At 40.7% G+C, this 23,268-nt stretch overlaps 1 protein-coding gene across 4 annotated transcripts in view; it reads right to left on the reverse strand.

Moving 5' to 3' along the window:
* Positions 1–2,478: 2,478 nt before the first annotated feature.
* Positions 2,479–23,268, reverse strand: part of ASMTL (acetylserotonin O-methyltransferase like) — a 104,364-nt gene continuing 83,574 nt past the window's right edge. For all 4 annotated transcript variants that reach the window (XM_077480783.1, XM_077480785.1, XM_077480782.1 and 1 more), the window contains 3 exons: positions 19,819–19,962; positions 8,916–9,038; positions 2,479–3,392 (listed from right to left, as the gene is read on the reverse strand). In XM_077480783.1, the coding sequence (XP_077336909.1) occupies positions 3,187–3,392; positions 8,916–9,038; positions 19,819–19,962 (473 nt within the window). In that variant the 3' untranslated portion in view covers positions 2,479–3,186. The remainder of the gene's footprint in view (positions 3,393–8,915; positions 9,039–19,818; positions 19,963–23,268) is intronic.

Consider the following 23,268-nt stretch of genomic DNA (forward strand, 5'->3'; position numbering starts at 1 on the left):
GGCCGCAAACCAACCACGGGAACTGTTTAAACTGGTTAATCAATCAATGAATCCGGTGTGCCTAGAACCCCCAGAAAGCGAATCCCAGGATTACTGTGACAAACTGTCGGATTTTTTCATCGATAAAGTCAAAACCATCAGGGAAACAATTTGTCAGAAGAAAACATCCAACCTCAGCCAGCAAATACATAAAGAGGATGTCTGCACCAACATACCGCAACCGCCAAAATTTTCACTATCCCCAATTACCGTAGACACCGCAAAAAACATCATTAATAAACTGCGTGACAGTACCTCACCTATTGACATCATCCCCACAAAACTACTGAAAGAATGCTCCGACATCGTGGCTCCAACCATAACCCACCTCATAAACCGATCATTCCACGAAGGGATTGTTCCCAGCATCCTCAAACAAGGCATCATCAAACCTCTACTCAAGAAACCAAACCTGGACCCTCAGGATCCAAACAACCGTAGGCCGATTACAAGCCTCAACACCATTTCTAAGATCATAGAGAAAGCTGTAGTACATCAGCTACAACTTCACCTGGATACTCACAAACTCCTGGACCCGCTGCAATCAGGCTTCCGCCCGGGTCATGGAACAGAAACAGCTCTCCTCAAGATTTGGGATGACGCCCTCGAAGCAGCAGATGACGGAGAGCCGTGTCTCCTCGTACTGCTAGACCTAAGTGCAGCGTTTGATACAGTAGATCACAATACTCTACTCGTCCGCCTCACAGAAGTAGCCGGAGTCCAAGACATAGATCTCCAATGGTTCGCGTCCTTCCTAGGAAATCGGTCACAGACAGTGAAACTAGGAAACTTCCTCTCTGAAACTCGGGCAGTCACCTGCGGAGTCCCTCAAGGCTCTCCGTTGTCACCCGTTCTCTTCAACATTTACATTCGCCCACTCCTTCAAATCATCAGATGCTCAGATCTCTGCTTCCACTCTTACGCTGACGACACGCAACTTTATTTCCGGATCAATGGAAAAAAAGATCACCAACAACAACTTGAAAACTGCCTCAAATCAATAGAGGACTGGATGACCACCAACTCCCTCCAGCTGAACCAATCAAAGACAGAGCTTCTTATCTTACACCCAAATCATAAGCCCGCAACCAAAACCTCCTGGTCTCCACCAACCGTCTTTGGGCAGACTATCTCCCCAAAGACCAAAGCGAAGAGTCTCGGGGTTATTTTAGACGCACAAATGTCAATGGATGCGCAAATAGGATCTGTAGTCAGTCGATCTCACCATCTGCTGCGCATGCTTCGCAGACTCATCCCTTTTATCCCAAAGAATGACAAAGCAGTGGTAGTTGGAACAATCATTAATTCACGACTGGACTACGCAAACTCGCTTTACATAGGATTACCACAATATCAACTTGCGCGATTACAACTGATCCAAAACACGGCGGCAAGGCTGATAACAGGAAAAAAACCCTGGGAATCCATTTCTCCTTCACTGAGGAGCTTACATTGGCCAACCGTAAAAAATCGGATCACGTTCAAGACCCTTTGCCTCACCCACAAATGCGTGCATAGAGAAGCTCCGCAATACCTAATGGAGAAAATAAATCATTACACACCAAACCGCAGTCTTCGATCAGCCAACAAAAACCTTCTCCTCGTGCCCAAAGCCCGGTATAAATCCAAGGGTGATCGGAGATTCGCTGTCCAAGGGCCTCGGCTATGGAATGCTCTACCAATCAACATCCGCCTGGAAGAAAATCACCTGGCTTTTAGGAAAAAACTCAAGACCTTCCTCTTTTAGCAGATGACCAAAGCTCGCCACAGCGCCTAGAGGCGATTCAGTTCGCATTGTGCGCTATACAAGTATTTCATTCATTCATTCTATAGGAAATAGAATGTAAACAATGGAAAGAAGACAGTCTAGGTCCAGCAAAGTAGTTATTTAGGGATAAACAAATGTAACTATTAACACTACTCTGAAGCTATTAGCATCTTACAGTGAAATGTTGCCTAATGCTTATTAACACCCCCCGCTGATGGTACGTATATATGTGGTCTCTTGACAGGTAGGCTTTAATGCTGAGAGGTCGTATATATGTGGCCCTATGTAAACAATTTTCTGTGCCGAGAGCCCAATGGACAGGCATTCCACTGCTTTAAAAATGTACAAGTGTGTGAAACTGACCAATTGTGAATTTTATTTTGTATATCTGGAGTATTTAGTAGATCAATAAAGAATCACAACCAATGGTGAGTGCAAGACATCCATCTTTCTCTCTGGATACTTCTTTATTTAGGGTATAGTAGTTGCTAAAGCACTTTTTCAAGCTAGACCTATGTAAAGCCCAGTGTAATTCCATCTGAAAGTGATAAGGTAGAACTGCAACATTTAGACACCATGCTGCAGAACCCCACAGATTGCTAATGAGATTCTGGTACTACTTATCTAGATGTTTGACAGTCCGTAAATCAACAGAAGAGTAAACAGATGAGTATGCTTTCTACCAACACTTTTATTAATTACCTTAACTCTTAACTTGAGTTGACAAAGAATTATGATAAAACTATTATACTTTATGTGTTCTGAACATTGCATCTAATGATTTATTTTGTTTTATAAAAAAACAATAAAAAAAAAGTTTTGTTAATTAAAAGAGACACTGATAGTTCACCAGTTTGGAGCAAAGTAAAATCCCAGTGGCCCACCACTTCCTTCCCTACACTACTTTGCTGCCTATCTGCTCTGTTGGTCTAATGGTGCTTTCCGGTACAGGGGGAGCATGTGATCTCCTGCTTGGCTGTGCTTTGGCCTGAGAAGCCAAATGCCAGGCACAAACACTTTCACGTGGGTGGGGCAGTTATGTCATCCACCTGGGAAAGCACTGGCGCAAGAGCTTATACAGGGTGAACTCCTGTACCGGAGATGTGGCAAGGGAATGTGGATTGGAAAGCTTACCTTACAGTGGGAAGGATTAGTTATAAGGAGATACTGTCACTCTGCCCTAAACAGAAAGGTAACAGGGTCTCTTTAAAAGGATCATTATGCATAAGCCCAATTGCCTCCCCCCCCCCCACCCCACATATCCAGCATCAGATGACCAAGGATCGGCCATAGCTTCCATCCTCTACCGAGAAAATGGGAGGCAGTTGGGCTCAAGTAACATATAAGTGTAGTCATGTTTAATATAACCTTCTTAAAACCTATCTTTTTACAGCCAGAATTGCATCTAAGAAGTTGCCAGTGTTCTTAACTTGTACACTATTAAATCCATGACTTTCTAGAAGTTCCTTGTATTCTGTGCCACTTCTCTGCTTTCCTTCACTCATACTCAAAGACTGTAATAGTGCTCTGGGCTCCCTCTTTTCTTCATCCAGAACAATTTCGGCAATAAGCAGAGCACCGTTTCCTAAAGAGAAAAAAGAAAAAAAGAAAAATGAATATACAACAAAATGGTTTAAAAAATAGGATTTTATAACAGCTTACCTGTAAAATAATTTTCTTTTGAAGTACATCACGGGGCACAGAGCCATAGTAATTACTGTGTGGGTTATAGTCCACCTCCAGGCGCTGGACACTGGCACACCCTAATCAGGAAGTTGCCTCCCTATATAACCCCTCCCACTACTGGGAGTATCTTAGTTATGATGTACTTCAAAAGAAAAGGATTTTACAGGTAAGCTGTCATAAAAATCCTATTTTCTTTAATCGTACATCACAGGACACAGAGCCATAGTAATTACTATATGGGATGTTCCAGAGCAATGCCAAGTGAGGGGAGGGAGACGACCAAAGTAGGGCACCATGAGATCAGAGGATTTATACTGCTGCCTGCAGTACACTGCGCCCAAAGACGACATCCTCATGTCTTTTTACATCCACCAGATAGAATCTGATAAATGTATGGATTGAAGACCAAGTTGCGGCCTTGCAGAATTGAGACATGGAGGCTTGGTGATACACTGCCCACTAACAACCCTAGAGGAGTGCGTTTTGATTTGAGAGGTTAGAACTACCTCTTTAAACCATAAGCTTGAACGATTACTTGTCGAATCCATTTAGAAGATAGTAGATTGTGATGTTGCCTGTCCTCTTTTAGGACCTTCAGGCAACATGAACAAAACATCCGTTTTCTGAATCTGAGAAGTCGCCTTTAAGTAGACTTTGACTGCTCTCACCACATCAAGAGAATGTAGTTATTTTTCTTCCATAGAACAGGGTTCTGGAAAAATGAAGGTAGAACAATATCCTGGTTTAGATAAAAACCGCATATTACCTTCGGTAAAAATTTATAATGAGGACGCAATACTACCTTATGCTTGTGAGCAATAAAAATATGTCTCTTTACAAGAAAGAGCAGCCAATTCTGATACCCTTCTTGCAGTAGATATGGTTACCAGAAAAAATTGTTTCCTTGTCAAAAAAGGACCAAGGGAATATGTCGTATCGGCCCAAAAAAATACTGTTTTGTAATTCCGACATAACTAAATTCAAGTCCCAAGGGTTCAGGGGTTACCTAACCGGAGATTAAGCCACATTACCCCCTGAATAAAGTTAAAAGCCAAAGAATGTGAAGCAAGTGGTCGTTGAAATAATACTGATAAGGCCGAGACCTGTCCTTAGAAAGCACTCAAGGCCAGGCTCATTTCTCACCCCATCTGCAGAAAGTCAAGAATTCTACCTTTGACCTATTTCCTGGGGTGCAACTCCTGGTTTCACACCAGGAGACATATGTTTCACAGACTCCATAATATAGAATTATGTAGGCCGGCTCCCTTCCATTAACCAAGGTAGAAACGACTGAACCTAACAGCCCACGCTTCTTCAGAGTGTGGGTCTTAATAGCCAGACTGTTAAATTTAGCATTTGTAAAGTACGATGGAACACAAAACCTTGCGAGAGAAGGTCTGACCGTGATGGTAGGGTCCATGAGTCCCCTACTGCCATCTTTACAATCTATGCATACCAAGATATCCTGGGCCACAAGAATCAACGACTTCCCTTCTTGCTTGATCCTGCGAAGAAGTTGTGGATACTGGCAGAATAGGAGGGAATGCATAAATCAGTGAGAACCGATTCCACGGGAATAGCAAGGCATCTGTTCTGCATGCTAAAGGATCCTTTGTTCTTGACACAAAGTTGTGGATTTCTTTGTTGAACCTGGACGCAAACAGATCTATGTCTGGGATCCTCCATTTTGACAGGAAGATATCGGGTGAAGGAATCATTCTCCCGGGAACAACTGCTGGCGACTCCAGTAGTCTGCCTGCCAATTTTCTATTCCTAGAATGAAGACAGTCAATTTTTTTCTGCCCAAGATAGGATATCATTCACCTTTCTCTGGGCCGCACAACTTCTTGTGCCCCCTTGGTGATTAACATAGGCCATTGCTGATCTGGACCACTTCTCTTGGACAGTTGCCTCTTCCAGGACTGTTCCCGAACCTAAACAAAAAGGGTTGGCATATGTTGTTACCACTTCCCAGGTAACTGAAGGAAGTATTTTACCTTTAGTAGATTTTTGGATATTAACCATAAACTGAGGCTCCGATGCACCCAGCCTATAGCACCTGGTATTTCCAGGTGGTCTCTCATCCGGGTACTAACCAGGCCTAACCCTGCTTAGCCTCCTAGATCAGACGCTTTCAGGGTGATGTGGGCATAGGCTTTGAACCCTTTGTTCCAAGCAGATAGGATACTGTTTTGCAGCAGTCTCGAATGAAACTGAGCATAAGGAATGGCCTCGACTGAAGCCACCATCTTTCCCAACAACCTCATGCAAAGTTGAATAGAAGAAATAAATCTTGCTTCAACTACCTAAATCAGTTCCTTTATGGCGCTGATCTTTGCCTGAGGTAAGAATACCCTTGGGTGTACCTATGATCGGACCCAAGTATTTTTGCCTTCTTCATGGTTTTAAAGAAGATTTCTCCTAGGTTGAGAATCCAACCTAGATATTACAGGTAGTTGAATGTGGTGACCATACTTTGGTCTAAGTGGGCTACCGACTGGTCTATCAAGAACAGATCGACTAGGTAAACCATAATCGTTATACCTTGGGCCCTTAATCTAGCTATAAGAGGGGCCAGAACCTTTGTAAACACTCAAAGGTGCAGTAGCTGGACCGGAAAGTAGAGCCACACACTGAAAATGAAGATTTCCACCTTGCAAAGTAGATATTACTAGTAAGCAAGGAAATAGGCATACGGAGGTATGCATCTTTGATGTTGATTGACACCAGAAGTTCTCCTCCTTGTAGAATAGAGATAACCGATTTGGATTGACTCCATATGAAAAAAAGAGTGGTTATATTCAGGAATTGAATTTACATTTTTGAGATCCGGAATGTCCATTCGGATTTGGCACCATGAAAAAAAATAGGCTTGAATCAAACCCCAACCTCTATTCTTACATGGGGACCCCCACAATCACTTTTTCTCTGGATCCTTAGAAACATTTGATCTGAGAAAACGAGGAGACCGGAAGTCTTGAAACTCCAGTTTGTATCCTGGAGCTATTGAGGAAGTCCTCCATTTGTCTCGACACTTTTCCTGCCAGATCCTTGAAAACTGAAGAATTTCCTCTATTCTACTGAACCTGACGGTGGAAGCTGCCATGACTGCCTGGAGGCTGATACCTCTGGCACAGGAGAAGGAGCTTTAAAACGAGAATACATTTACTCCTTTTCTTAAATGGCAAAAAGGGGTGCTTTCCACTAGAATTTCTTTGGCTGTATTATCCAAAACTTCTCCAAATAGTTGTTTCACCGCAAAAAGGAAGACTAGCCAGGAGCTTCATACAAGGCACTTAGTACAGGGAGCAAGGCCTGAAGGATAGAATCTCTCATAGCAACTATTGTAAATATAAAGCTGCCTCCTGGGTCTGCTGAGCAGGATAACCTTGAACACCTGTTTAAACTGATCTCTCAAGGATTACTCAATTACTGTAAGTGCAGGCTGAGACACTCAATCTGCCAGAGAAAAAAAGTGTTTATTTTTATTTTTTTTCAATAGGAATTCCACCTTTTTATCCATTGGATCCCTAAGCATTTGAGCATTGTCTGCCGGGCAAGTCAAATTTATCCACAAAGAATATAACAGCGTTAATTGCTGGTATACCCTACTTAGTGAATTTCCTCCACCATAGGATAAAGTTTGAAAACTTTTTAGAAGGAAAAAAAAAATGCTGGGTGATCCTCTCAGATACAAAAAAGCTTTTCCAGCAATGGATGGACAGGAAAAGGCATGCGCAGCTTGAGGAGGCTTTAGTGAACCCAAACACTCAGTTAAGGGTACATAATTGTGGAGCGATCATTCAGCAAGAAATTCCACCATCAATCTTAAGATTGGAACAGCTGATTCTCCTGCATTTGACACCTCAGAAGAGGAGTAATCTCCCTCACCATGGTCCCCTGAGGGAATTTGTCTTTTCTTGCCCCTAGTTCCTCAGTTTGAGGGTCCTGGGAGAATGGGGAAGAGATTTTGACCCACACTGGGATGCGATTAAAGTCGCTAACTTTATTTTTTTTAACTATCATAAAATAAACAGGGGCTGCAATGTTAAACTGTTGCAGACATTTCATGGCCCTGATGCTCACTCTGACCAGCCATGCCCTCTCAGGGGAAGATGCCATTTTTAGAGATGAGTAGGCTTTCCAGAGCTTGAAGGAGACCCTTTTAGATCTTTTTGGGGGTGTTTCAACCATAGCCTAATGCACAAAGCAGAGGTACTACCAGAACAAATCGCATCCACTGCTTGAGCATTAGTCCAGCTACTGCCGCTGCTATTAATACTCAGCCTGATGCAAATAATAAATGTGTCAAATAGGAAATGCCTGTATCACCAAAACCTCTTTCATGCTCTTCTTTGCTCATGTCTCTCTGCCAATTTTGCAGCAAGCACAAATGGAGTTTTTCTTTTTTAAAAGCACACTCCCGCATTGGAGGAAGCCAACGCCATGCTAAGCCCTGCCCCCACGTTGCATCACGCCCTTCCTCCTTTCTTTTTTTTAAAAAAAAGGAGTTTTCCCACGCAAGCACGGGCCTCTGATCCGACAGGATCGGCTGAGCGAGGGATGGCGTGGAGACCTGGAAGCCGCCGCCACGTAGGGGCAGAAAGAAAACGTCATTGCCGATCATTTTTAGTTCTCCTTTATACTCAGTCTCTTGAAGAGGGGAAGAGTTCAGCTCAGGTGGGGATATCTGGAGGAAGCACACCCCAAACTTACCGGAACTCAAGTCTGCTGCTTCTGTGACACAGCGTGACTCTGAGCAAAGCATGAGAAGGTACGTGCTCCATACAGCCCCCAGTGGTGACACTTAGGCATGACAACATTTACTTTAAAGGAGACATTTCATAAGAAAATGTAAACATTTCTTATAAAAACTCCACTTACCTTTCCCGCCAACAGACCTAATCTTCACCCTTCACGTGGGTTCCGTTAACAAACCTTCAGGAACCGGGGACCCTCGGGGAACCCACAATCCTGGACCTGTAAAAAAAGCACCCTGCCAGAAAAAACTTTATGGCCTTAATACCAAAAGTACTGTATCCGGGGTCCAGCTCTCTAAAAAAAGAGAAGGGTTACAGGCAAAACCTTGTTTCTTTGGATACGAGGCCCAGATACCATTCAATTAGGCCTAAAAGACACTTTCAATGGATCCGGCTGCATAGCTAGCCCCAGCAAGGATTGCTCCAGAGGAGCTCAGCACAGCACATCTTCACTCATGACCAACACCTTAGACACTGGTGAAAAGACTGAGATACTCTCAGTAGTGGGAGGGGTTATATAGGGAGGAAACTTCCTGTTTAGGGTGTGCCAGTGTCCAGCACTTGAAGGTGGACTATAACCCACATAGTAATTACTATGGCTCTGTGTCCCGTGATGTACTATTAAAGAAAATAAATCATTTTCCTAGGTATTTATATTTTACCTGGGCTACAAGCTTCTGACACCTTCCTCAAAAGATGGTGTAATTTGTCTTCAGGTAGATGATGCAAGACCCTTGAAAAGATGTACAGATCCGCCTTTGGAAGAGCATCATCTAGAAAGTTACCTATGAGCAAAAGACATATGCATAATATGAACATGATTACTAGAAGCCAACAATAAAATTTAACCAGGTGTCAGAGAGTTGGGGAGGGTCACTCAGTGGTGCACCTGCACCCAGACTATGGAAATTAACCATTTACACGTTCTTGGAAAGCAGTAAAACAGCTTTAAAACAAGGCCTTACACACATTGCCCTAGCTGCTTGTAATGTGAAATAATTCTTTCTTGAAGATAACTCATCTTTTAGCAAAAAATTAAAAGGTGAACTAACTGACACCACCCTCCCCATGATACCGGTACCTTATGTGATCCCCATTTTCCGATATCCTCTCCAGCCGGTAAAATGGTGTGGAACTTTAAAACTTCACTAAAAAGCAATATGCTGTTGCACAGCCTCCAGCATATTGCTTGGAATCACGATTGCTCAGTCAGCACTGACCACATGATCAGGCTGACCAACCACAGTGTATTTTTTGTTCTGGGACGTCATCCTGGAAGAAAGAAGACTCAAAAGGATTTTCATTGGTCAGTGTAGTCTTGGACAGCACTGATCAATGAGCACTCGTCACTGGTTGAGCGTCTGGCATGGTATAGTGATGTTTTAAAGTTCTGTATCATTATACCAGCTAGAGAGGGTGGCAGAAGATGGGGATCACATAAGGTGCGTGCACTGAGAACTGGAGGGGTAGGAGGGTGTTGCGAGATAGCAATTTTTTTCATTTTTTGAGAGATGGTGAACTAACTCTTTAGCTCCTCAAATATCACAGCAAAAACTCTAAAGTTGGGTTTCAGTCAGTTTCTTACAGCTTAGAACACACCTGCTGGTTGTTTACATTAGAGGGTTGGCAGCCTGACAAAATCCACTGTAATGCCCTGTACACATGGTCAGACTTTCCGATGGAAATAACGATCACGTGTGGGCTCCATCTGACTTTTTCAGTCGGAATTTCTGGCAACAAAGTCTGATCGTTTAAATTCCGATCGTGTGTAGACAATTCCGATGGACAAAGTGCCACGCATGCTCAGAATAAATTACGAGACGAAAGCTACTGGCCCGTTTATAGTCCAGTCGTACATGTTCTACGTCACAGCGTTCTTGATGTTCGCAATTTCTGACCAACTTTGTGCGACCGAGTGCATGCAAGACAAGTTTGAGCCAACATCCGTTGGAAAAAATCCGATGGATTTTGTTGTCGGAATGTCCGGCCGTGTGTACGGGGCATTAGAACCATTCCATATAGGGCAGGCTCCATTGGAGTCCGCCTGCTCAGCAGGGAATCTGTCCACTGATCCTCGCTGAGCAGGTGGATGGCTGGTCTGTGTCTGCTCCGCTTATGCATAGCGGACACAGACACAGCTTGTTGTCCTCTAAGAGTGGTTGGATGTAAACAGTTTTCACCCGGCTGCGATCAAATCCAATCCAATCCACCAGACGGATGGGGAATGGATCCCCATATGTCTGTTTTAAGCAGACAGGATCAGATTAGATGTCAGTGGGTGTCAAAGGATCTGCCGATGCATAGAGGAGACAGGATTGGCGGATTATGTCCACCTGAAAAACTGACAGGCAGATCCGATCTGTCAGCCCAAGTAAAAGGGCCCTTAGTCTGCATTAACAATACAGTAGTGTGTGAATGTGTCTGATTTTGTGTGTGTTCACAAAATATGCAAAAAACTAATTTCATGCTTGTAAAAAAAGAATTATGGATTTTTTTTTAAAACAAACGTACATTATACTCAGCTAGGTGAATGCAGCATTGATCTGATGCTGCATCTGGCCCCTCTGTCTCTACAGTGAGAGCTGAACAATCATAGACGACTGAGCAGAGAGCCATGACTGTCAGTTGCTCTCTACTCCAGTGCTCTCTGGAGCACTGGGCTGTGGCTGGGTGAGAGGGGCTGGCTCAAGCTTTTGGCAGATTGCTGAGTGGTTGAGCCAGGTGCCGGTCCAGGGTTCTGGGTGGATCCCAACCATAGAGTTGGGATATTTTCAGAGCCTGGGCTGGCTCTGTGACATTAGCCAACAGAGGGTTTTAGCCTGCGGTCAGCTGAAAATGAGTTACAGGAGTGCAGATTAAATTGCACTCCTGTGGTCTATAGAAGTATAGCCAAAAAACTTCAGCTATACTTCTCCTTTAATGGTACCCAAACATGCAAAGCTCAAAAATACATGTTATATGAATATGAATGTCTTTGCCACATTTGTGATGTGTAGGGAAGCCCATTGAAATTAATGGACTCACCTATGCGTAAAATTACAACCCACTACATAGCATGAATGGGGACTTACATTGCTTTGCCTCTATTGTGAACGTTTGAAAATAAAATTTGGCACAACGTATATAGCTGCTGAGGTAAAAAATGACTTAAAGTGCTTTTACGGTTTGCTCAAACTGTAAATACTTTAGTGTGCACAGTCTAAACATAGGTTCACTTTAATGTCAGCACACAAAGCAGAATTTCATGTGAATTTTTGGAGTTACTCTTATCCCAACTCATGCAGCACTCAACACCTGTAGTGCTGGGTTCTAAGCCACAATGCAGGAACAAAGTTTACCTCTAGCCAAAATGTATTTTTGTACCTAATTTTGCTAAGTGCTGGGAAGCTGTTTGTACCCAAATTTTAGCTTTAGACAATATTAATTGTAGTTCCCTAGCATATAAGACTTAAAAGGAACTTGTCAGAAAGAAAAAGGCCTAAGAAGCCTTATGTCACGTACACACGAGCGGATCGTCCGTCAGAAAAATTCAGACGGGAGCTTTTCCTCTTATATTTTCCGATCGTGTGTATGCCCCATCTGACTTTTTACATCCAAAATTCTGATGGACCTAGAAATAGAACATGTTCTAAATATTTCCGATGGAACCAATTCCTATCGGGAAAACCGCTCGTCTGTATGCTGTTTCGACAGACCAAAAATGACACATGCTCTGAAGTACCAGACAGAAGCTATTGGCTACTGGCTATTGAACTTCTTTTTTCTAGTCCCGTCGTACGTATTGTATGTCACCGCATTCTTGACGGTTGGACTTTGGTGTGATCGTGTGTACGCAACGGAATTCCGTCGGAAAAACCTTCAGAGTTTATTCCGACGGGAAAACTGGTAGTGTGTACAGGGCATTAGATGGAAGCTGTATTTCACCAATTTTCACTGACAAGTTATACCATTTGTAAATCAATGATACACACAACTTCGCCCTCACACCTGTGTATCCCCACTGCGCTAAATAAGTGAAAAAAATCAATACAAATAGATTTCTCCAGCCGCCATTATAAATAAACAAAATATGTAAACAATATTCCTTATGTGACAAAATGTATATGTATATAGGAAAAAGCAGCGCTCAAAGTGAATCTATATAGTGAAATTTTACAAAACACATATATATACACATTTAGAATTGTTTATATAACAAAATATATAATAAATAAATAAACACAGTGAATCAAATGAGTCCAATAAATAATAATGTGTCATTTATCACTTAGTGATAAAAAGTTCATAACAGTAAATAGTTAATTTGGATGAAGGCCAGTGAATATCAAAAATATTTCAAGCAGATTTCTTCCACCACACCACAGTGTCTGTGACTCCCCTCCCCTTCAAATCACACACTCACCAGCTGCATATACCTTACACTATCATGTTTGGCTACAAGTGCTTTTAACCCTCTTTTCCTAGGGGTTAGGTGGGGATCTCAGAATTTCAGTAAACCAGGTGCACATCTCTTAAACCCTCCATATAAGGAGTTCCATATGTAATTGAAAGAGAAATGCTTCCGATAGCGTAATAAAGCCACAACACTTTAATCACAAAGTGAAAAACCAAAAATCTTCATGCATCTGTGACTGGTTGTAAAGTGGTCTCGGCGGACCCAGGGTGTGCAAGCGTCTAAGACCTGATCTCACTACTCCTTGTCCCCTGCTACACACTGTTTGGTGACGGTGTCAGATAGCGTCCTCTGCCTTACTCAAATGATCGCCAAGTAGCCACGCCCCGACATGTTTCGTCATGAATGACTTATTCATGGGATTGGCTACTTGACATGGCGATCTTCCCTTTATTTCCCAAGCTTTGCCGCTGGGCGGAGACATCACAGCTGTACATGCGCACTCCCTGTGTCCCCATTACGATACATCAGGACTTACACCCCGATGCTCATAAAACCATAATTATTGCAGCCCTCGGTAGAGAGATAAATATCTAAATCTCATACATAATACTTATAAGCGCTAGCTATCACTAGATAAAAAATCCATTACATATACAGCTTAATGAGTCAGTTCATGCTATTGCGGTGGTTTACACCAGTGACACATCCCACTCACACTCAAACTTTCTCATATAACATAATACTCCGCTATATTCATGACCTATACAGCAAAGTAATGGACGAATCTAAAAAAAAAAATATTTATGAACATTTTTTAAACAAATTTTTTATAATAAAAGCACTATTGAAAATAAAATGTTAAAATAATCTATATTAGGAAATGAAAACTCCCTGGATCAATACATCCTGTGCAGATATACCTAAAAGAGACGTATATAAACATCCATTTTTTTATATATACACCAAATATAAAAAATCTTATATATAAAGGAATATACATAACAAAAATAAATTAACCTAATAACTCTCATATCATTAGAGGCATCAGTTTATATACAATTCCAATCACTAACTCTTCTTAATCATCACTTAGCATCACTAGTCGCATACTACAAAATCGCATGATCCATATCCATCAAATTAAAATTAAAAGTTACTAATAAAACAATTTAGATCAACCTCAATATTCATTCCTCTTGGAGATAAACATTTCATTAGAAAGATCCAGCGGGTCTCCCTCTGGGATAAATCCCTAACCTGATTGGATCCTCTCCAAGAGGGATGAATACAGTCAATGCCACAAAATTGAAGTAAACTCGGATCCTGGCCATGATGTTCTTTAAAATGTAAAGACACTCTGTGGTATTTAAGCCCTTTCCTAATGTTTGCCAGGTGTTCAGAGATACGTACCCTTAAAGGTTGCTTAGTGCGACCCACATAAAACAGTCCACAGGGGCACCATAAAAGATACACTACATCCTCTTGGAGAGGATCCAGTCGGGTTAGGGATTTATCCCAGAGGGAGACCCGATGGATCTTTCTAATGAAATGTTTATCGTTGAGAGGAATGAATATTGAGGTTGATCTAAATTGTTTTATTAGTAACTTTTAATTTAAATTTGATGGATATGAGCCATGCGATTTGTAGTATGCGATTAGTGTGACTAGTGATGCTAAGTGATGATTAAGAAGAGTTAGTGATTGGAATTGTACATAAACTGATGTATTTCCATCAAGCTGAGGTCTCTAATGATATGAGAGTTATTGGGTTAATTCATTTTTGTTATGTATATTCCTTTATATATATAAGATTTTTTATATTTATATTTGGTGTATATATAAAAATAATTGGATGTTTATATACGTCTCTTTTAGGTATATTTGCACAGGATGTATTGATCCAGGGAGTTTATTTCCTAATATAGATTCTTATTTTAAAATGTATTTTTAATAGTATTTTTGAAAGTATTTTCATATCTCTGAACACCTGGCAAACATTAGGAAAGGGCTTAAATACAACAGAGTATCTTTACATTTTTAATAGTATTTTTTATTATAAAAAACTTGTTTAAAATGTTTATAAATAATTTGTAATGGACTTTTTATCTAGTGATAGCTGGCGCTTATAAGTATTATTTATGTATGAGATTTAGATATTTATCTCTCTACCGGGGGCTGCAATGATTATGGCTTTGTGAGCATCAGGATGTAAGTGGTGATGTATCGTTGTGATGGGGACACAGGGAGTGCGCATGTGCGGCTGTGATGTCTCCGCGCAGCTTGGGAAATAAGGGGGAACATCGCCATGCCAAGTAGCCAATCCCATAAATAAGTCATTCATGAAGAAACATGTCAGGGTGCGACTACTTGGCGATCATTTGAGTAAGGCAGAGGACGCTATCTGACACCATCACTGAAAAGTGTGTAGCGGGGGACGAGGAGTGGTGAGATCAGGTCTTAGATGCTTGCACACCCTGGGTCCCCCGAGACCACTTTACAACCAGTCACAGATGCATGAAGATTTGTGGTTTTTCACTTTGTGATTAAAGTGTTGTGGCTTTATTACACTATCAGAAGCATTTCTCTTTCATTTACATATGGAACTCATTATATGGAGGGTTTGAGAGACATGCACCTGGTTTACTGAAATTCTGAGATCCCCACCTAACCCCTAGGAAAAGAGGGTTAAAAGCGCTTGTACCCAAACACGATAGTGTAAGGCATATGCAGCTGGTGAGTGTGTGATTTGAAGGGGAGTGGAGTCACAGACACTGGTGTGGTGGAAGAAATCTGCTTGGAATATTTTTGATATTCACTGGCCTTCATCCAAATTAACTATTTACTGTTATGAACTTTTTATCAGTAAGTGAATGACACATTATTATTTATTGGGCTCATTTGATTCACTTGCTTGTACCAGTGATAATTTGTCACTTTGAGTCACTGGGTGTATTTATTTATTGATATATATTTTGCTATATATATATATATATATATATATATATATATATATATATATATTTAGAATTGTTTATATATGTGTTTTGTAAAATTTCACTATATAGATTCACTTTGAGCACTGCTTTTCCTATATATACATTTTGTCACATAAGGAATATTGTTTGCAAGTGATACCACTTGCATTAAAGCTGTATCAGTTCACTTTCATAGCATATGCATAGGAAGTCACAGAAAACTTCTATTTGAGTCTTCTTGCACCAGGAGTACCACTTGACAACTTTCCATCAAGTGATTTCAATTAAAATTGATATACAGTAACTCCACTCTCCAACTCTTACACTCAGTACTTCTGTGAAAAATACAACACAGATTAAAGAATGGTTATAATTAGTATGTTATACTTGAACAGACCTATAGTATATTTAGAGTAGATCCCAGAAGCAGAAGTCATTGGGAGGACATGGATTAACCAACTATGGTGGAAAACATCCCATACAGCAGAGATACAAAATATACGGTAACTGATCAGCAGATATTACCTTAGTTATAGTCATTAAATTAGAGATAAAGTCTTTTAAGAATGTCCACTTTTTTATCAGAATGTTTGCAAAGTATAGAAGAGTTACTCAACTTCCCTTTTCCAAGTAACAGACAGTTCTTTGCATTGTTATTTGGAATACACAACGCACGTGCAATATGGTGTTTAGATATTCTCTTAAACTCCCTGACATGTTTTGTAAGTCCTTAAAGTACATCGGCAATGCTGGACACAATGATTGCTACAAAGATAGGTAGGGAAAGTAGAAAATGCCCTTAGGTTTTCAGTTATAAAATATTCAAAAGCAAGAAACTCTAGGCTAGCAGCTAAATATACAGTTTAAATACATGTACAGTATTGTGTACAGTTTTACCTACCAAAGGATTTGTGATTCTGGTCACAATTACTCAGAATTTTAACATTTCACATCCAGACAAGTGAAACACAGCTGACTAGCTCACATCTCTGCTTCCTCCAAGCCTACTGGACAGGAAAAGATCACCTGTGTCCTGGGTACAAGGAACTGACCCAGAAAGAAGCTTTAAACCAGGAAGTAGAAGATTTACCTTTCTGACTAGGAGAAGTGTTGATATCACAAAAATGGCCATCCAAAATCACTTGGCCGGTATATACAGTAATACCTTGGATTACAGGCATAATTCATTCCAAAAGCATGCTTGTAATCCAAAGCACTTGTATATCAAAGCGAGTTTTGCCATAAGAAGTAACTGAAACTCAGATGATTCATTCAACAACAACTGCTGGTGTATGCAGTACTGTATGTGGCCAGAGGTGCGAGGGCGCTGGTGTATGCAGTACTGTTTATGGCCAGATGTGCGGGGACACTGGTGACACTTTGAGCCCCTTGGGAACTATTGACACTTTCGGATGCTTCGACACACGTTACACCCACCCCACCCAGCTGGGAGTGTCTGAGTTTTCCAGAGCCCCCAAAACTCTAGCCACATACAGTAATACATACACCAGCGGCTTGAATCCTGCTAGTCTTGCGAGACAGCGCTCGTAAATCAAGTCAGGATTTTAAAAAATATATACCTCGTCTTGTGAAATGCTTGTATACCGCATTACTGGCAAACCGAGGTATCACTGTACTGTACAAATATACAAGCTCAAATAAAGATGTGGCACTGGATCCAAGATGAAACTGGACTTCACAAAGAGCTGAGACACACGGGATTACTGTTCATCAATTTTCATACTACTCAGGTTTTTATATGATACATTTTTTTGCAAAATTTTCAATAGTATGACCTCATGCACACGGAGGGGGGGGGTTACTAAAACTGGTGCACACAGAATCTGGTGCAGCTGTGCATAGTAACCAATCAGCTTCTAACTTCAGCAACTTAAGATCTGACAATAAAACCAGTCAGCTGATCTGGTTTCTGGGCAGATCTACATCAGATTCTGTGTGCACCAGTTTTAGTAAATCTCCCCCAGGGTGTCTTAACAAGCCCTTCTGAATGCCAGTACTGCTGGCAGGAAGAAGTGGCAGAGAAAAAACAAGCTAAAAGTCATTTATTGAACATGTTTATGCGCGTTTGTGTGTAAATGCGCTCTACTGACAATAAATTTATTCTGCCCATTGAGAATGCGAGTACACTCAACCACTATACACATCTATCGTTTATTCGCAATTAGGTGTTTTTCTGATGAAACGCTTCTCTCAAGAATGCTTTTATGTTTTGTTTTGTCTGTCCGAAGAAGTCTGGCCAGAAGTGGTCTTCATGAAAGAATTGCAGCCAAAAGCCATACCTCTGATCTGGAAACAAGGCTAAGTAACTCAACTATGCATGAAAACATAGGAACTGGGGTGAAAACAAATGTCAGCAGGTGTTCTAGACTGATGAGGTAAAAGTTAAAATATCTGGCTGTACCAAGAGGCAGTTTGTTTGCGGAAGGGCTGGGAAGCGGTAATATAATGAGTGTCTACAGGCAACAAAGAAGCATGATAGAGGTTCCCTGCAAGTTTGGGGCTGCATTTCTACAAATGGAGTTGGAGATTTGGTGTCCTCAATGCTAAGAAATACAGACAGATACTTTTCCATCATGTCATACTATAAGGGAGGCGTGTGATTGGCCCCATGTTTATTGTGCAGCTGGACAATGATCCAAACATACAATGTCTTTAAGAACTATCTTTAGTGTTGGTTTGGCCCCACAGAGCCCCAGTCTCAACATGATCGAGTTTTTCTGTTTGGGATTACTTGAAGAGACAAGTAATTGAGGCAGCCTACATCCACAGAAAATCTGTGGTTAGTTCTCCAAGATGTTTGGAACAACCTACCTGTCATGTTCCTTCAAAAACTGTGTGCAAGTGTACCTGGAAGAATTGATGCGATTGGCACACACCAAATATTGGTTTGATTTGGATTTTCTGTTCATTTACTTTCCATTTTGTCCATTGAAAAAAATAAAATAAACTATTAACACTTCTATTTCTGAAAGCATTCCTAATCTCCAGCATTTTTTCACACCTGCGTAAAACTTTTGCACAGTAGTGTACTTCTCTTGACAAGGCTACCAAACTGCAAGAGGTGACATCACCATCCTTTCCAGCAAATTCCCAGGCATTGCCGAGTCCCCCAAATCTCACAAGAAGATATACCAACACAGTGTAGTAAGTATGTTCTTTTGAGATTTTGGGTACTCTACAATTTTTGGTATATTGTCAATAAGGAGACAGTGACAACATCTTTGCCTAGTCGCTGCAAGTAACTAGCACATTAACTAACTCCCCGTATAGTTTTTTCCCCCATTTTCCTCTATTTTTTTGGAATTGAGGGTGCTGTAAAAAAAAAAAAAAAAATAGGACTTTGCATTTTTGGTACAAAATCCACTTTAAGCACTGGAGGACCTATAGCATTATATAAACATCAAGGAGACTTTGTTAAGCCTTCAGAACATTTGGAAAAAAAAAATCAGTCTTCCCTCCCTTTTGCTTTAGAGATGCATTAGTGCATTAAATGCTATAATTGAGATAGAGAACTGCACAGTAACAAAGCAGAACTTATAAAATGTCAAAGAAAAATAGCTAATCAGTCATGGAAAGCATTTTTCAAATAAAAACATCAAATACCATTGTGAAATTTTCAATGAATATTTGGAGACCATTTTTTCTAATGTTGGTTAAATCATAAAAACCTTACATCAACCATTTTTTTTTAATATATAATTTCGAAAAGAGTTTTTTTTTTTTTTATTCTGGCAGGTTTTGATTTCAGTCCATGGGCCTACTTTAAAAAGTTAACCTCACTTCCTGTCCTTGTGACACCCTGACAAAAACTAAGGATTTGGTTGTCACTGGAACAAGAAGACACAGGCAAACATTTAAAACACTGTCATAAGTTCTGATCTATCCCTATTCACCTAATTATGGATTTTTGGGTTTTATCTGTGTCCCCATGAACAGTATGCAGATAAAGGGAGTTGAGGGACCAAAAAGGAATAACCAAGTTCTGCAAGATATGGTCTGAGGCAGTCTACAATACTATATTTAAAAAAATACCATTCCATAGGAGAAACATTTCCAATTATGGGTATTCAAGAAACACCGTAAGCCAATAATATCAAAAAGCCCTTGCTTTCAGTCCTCAACACAATCATTGTGGATGAAGACAAAAAATCAGATATCTGCAAAAAAAATTACCTGAGATAAATATTATACGACTGGAGTCCGAGTTTTCAGGCTGGAATTGAGTAACATTTTTAATAACTTCAGGAAGGTCTAAAACTTTAACTTTCATCTCTGGGTACGTCCAAGTGAGTTCATGAGCAAGGGCACCAGTGCAACCTTTATAAAAGAACAATACACAAATGCCATTAAGCACATACAGTATTATTGTTACACACTATCATTTTCTTAATAAACCATAAACAGTAATTAACAACAAAACATGGGTTGCGAAGTCCAATTATTTCCATTACATATTCAAGAAAGTTGAAAATAGGATTCACATCCCAATGCTGCATATCTGGAAAACACAGCCCTGGACCTGTATTGCATCCTGTGGCTAACCACAACTGTTGCACCCAGTGCCAAGGTGAGCGCCCAAGTGGGATCCAGTCCCTGAAGCAACATTATAGGTGGGATCTGGTTACACTTTTCCAAGGTATTACCGAGGTTACACCAATCCAGATGCACGGCTTCTAGTATTATAAAAGAAAGCAGTGAAGAGTTGATTGAAGAACCCAAAATAAAGGCAACATAAAGAAACCAGTGAAGCATATAATACGTTTTCAAAGGGGAGAAGAGGTCCATCACCTAAAGACACTAGTAAATAGGACTCACGGAGTAGGGTAGAGTTATAGGAGTAGGCACAGGGGGCATGCACAGCAAAGCTTTTGTCAGTGTCCAATCACCTAAATGTAGTAACCTATAACTCAGGGTCTATGAATAGCCTATCTCTTGTACTGTACAATTAGGATACACAAGTTTTGTTTGGCATTACCGCAATGCCAAAACTGAGGTGCATCATGGTGTAGTTAATTCTGACAGGTCTTCTTGTACACACAGGTGGGAACCATCTGTGTGTTGTGTTCTGTACTGAAAAAAAGTACAGTGTCAGTTAAAACCTGCACTGCCCCGCATTGGCAGTCTATTAAAAAAATTTTTTTTTTTTTTTAAATCCCTCCGAGATCCATTTGTAGCTTTGTAGATGTCAATGTGAATCTATACTACTTGCATGGCAAAGACATGGCAGATGAATATCAGATGCCCTTAGGCATGTACAACTCAACATTTACCGTATTTATTGCTTCAGTAGATCACAGTAATTGGCACCAACACTTTCAAAAGCTAACCTTATTACAGATGTCATACACAAAAATAGCAGCGCTTAACCACTTAAGCCCCAGCCCATTTGGCTGGCCAAAAACCAGACCACTTTTTGTGATTCGGCACTGCGTCGCTTTAACTGACAACTGCGCGGTTGTGCGACGTAGCTCCTAAACAAAATTGACAACCTTTTTTTTCCACAAATAGAGCTTTCTTTTGGTGGTATTTGATCATGTCTGCGGTTTTTATTTTTGTGCTATAAACAAAAAAATTGTGACAATTTTGAAAAAAAAAACAAAACACATTTTTTAACTTTTCGCGATAATAAATATCCCAAAAAATATATAAAAAACTTTTTTTCCTCAGTTTAGGCCGATACATATCATTCTACATATTTTTGGTAAAAAAACAAAAAACAAAAGTTATAGTGTCTACAAAATAGGGGATAATTTATGGCATTTTTATTAATATTTTTTTACTAGTAATGGCAGCGATCAGCGATTTTTATTGTGACTGCAACATTATGGCGGACACATCGGACAATTTTGACACATTTTTGGGACCATTGGCATTAATACAGCGATTAGTGCGATTAAAATTGCATTGATTACTGTAAAAATGTCACTGACAGTGAAGGGGTTAATGTGTACCCTATTTTGTGTTCTAACTGAAGGAGGGATGGGACTAAGCAGGGAAACTAACAGATCGTTGTCCATACTCTCTATGGACAGACGATCTGACAGTTCCCTGCTCAGAGAACCGGCAACTGTGTGTTTACACACACAGCTGCCGGTTCTCTGTGTGCCCTGAGCGATCGTGGGAGCCCAGCGGCGATTGAGACCGTCGGGCACTCGTGTCAGCTCGGGGAGCAATCGGGGGCGCGCGCCCACCCCCCTAGTGGCCGTTTATGTTACCGATGTAACATAACGGCGATTTGTGCAGGCGAACCATGCTGCCGCAGTATAACTGGTCGGCATGCGGTTAAAGAGCCACAAAAACAAATAAGTACAAAGCGTGTCACTCTCAGAAGTCTTGGCTATTCTGAACCAGCAAACCTCCAGCATACAATTTTTTTTTATGGAGCTAGCCTTGTTTTCCCTTACATTCCTGTTGGCCAGTGAGCCAGCCCATTACAGCAACGCACCAATAGAAACATAATTGGAAGATCTTTGACACTACCTGCTCAGAACATCCCAGCATTCGGCACACAAGAAGCAATTCGATGTAGGTGTGTGCAACTCAGGGTGCACGTTATACCTGTACGCAGCATTATTCATTTTCCTAAAGTGACAGATTCACCGTTGCCATAATCTTCTGGTAGGTGTTCACAGGAGGAGGAAGACTTCCCCCAAACCAGGAGACAACAGCACAAGGGACACATCACACTGATGGCAAGTACAGTCCCTTGTGCCGATGATTTATTTTAACTAGGTTTTAACATTACGGCTGACCTGCTTAGCTCATATGGAGGGTACAATCTAACATCAGCATTTAAAAAAAGAAAGCAAACAAAAAAAAAATCCTTAAACTTTAGAGCTGAAAACACAAGGCCAGTACTATAAACTATGTACTATTATTGCAGGGTTTACCTTTTGCAGGCAAACTGGGATAATATCTATGTTATACTTGTTACATATTCTCATTCACATAGCATAACTTAAATCAGAACTAATCCGATAGATTGAACAGTTTAAAATCCCAGCTACATTCCTGGCATGCTGGGAATGCTCACTGTCACATTAGTTGTGCTCTCAACCAAACTTTCAAACCATCAAATGGCCGGTGTCATAACTGATCACATGTGAAGTTGCTCATGAAACAGAGGCTAAGATGGCAGCTTCCCTGGCTGAAAAGAACAGGTGGGTTTAGTTCAGTTTTAAAGCAGTTCTATGTTCACAGTATACACTTTCATTTTATAAAAATGGAAAAAATACAATAAATGGTTATGGTTAACAATCCAATATAAGCTTACTTCAAAAATCTATCATGTTATGAGTGCGGTCTCAACACTTTTCACAACTTCCTGGTTCTTTCCATGCCTTGCAGCTTCTCCTCTGCTCTTTGCATTTTCTACTCTTTTTTTATTTCTAAAGACTTCATATCCCATGGTACCTTGCTGGCTGCAAGCATAAATTCCTGTACTGACTCCGCCTCCTGAAACTCCTCTCAGCACCTCTGTAGTTTAGAAGGCAGGCTCTGTAAAATGCGTGACACAGCTGTGCCTACTCACAGAGCATAGTGACAACAGAGTTCAAGGAAGTAAATGTGTGGGGATCTTTACAAGATTGTTCAGATTAATGGTAGTAGGCTAGACATAACTGA

This window comes from Lithobates pipiens, unplaced genomic scaffold, assembly GCF_037356315.1.
Source record: "Lithobates pipiens isolate NorthernLeopardFrog02 unplaced genomic scaffold, aLitPip1_a1.2 Scaffold_16, whole genome shotgun sequence".
NCBI classification, from domain to species: Eukaryota; Metazoa; Chordata; class Amphibia; order Anura; family Ranidae; genus Lithobates; species Lithobates pipiens.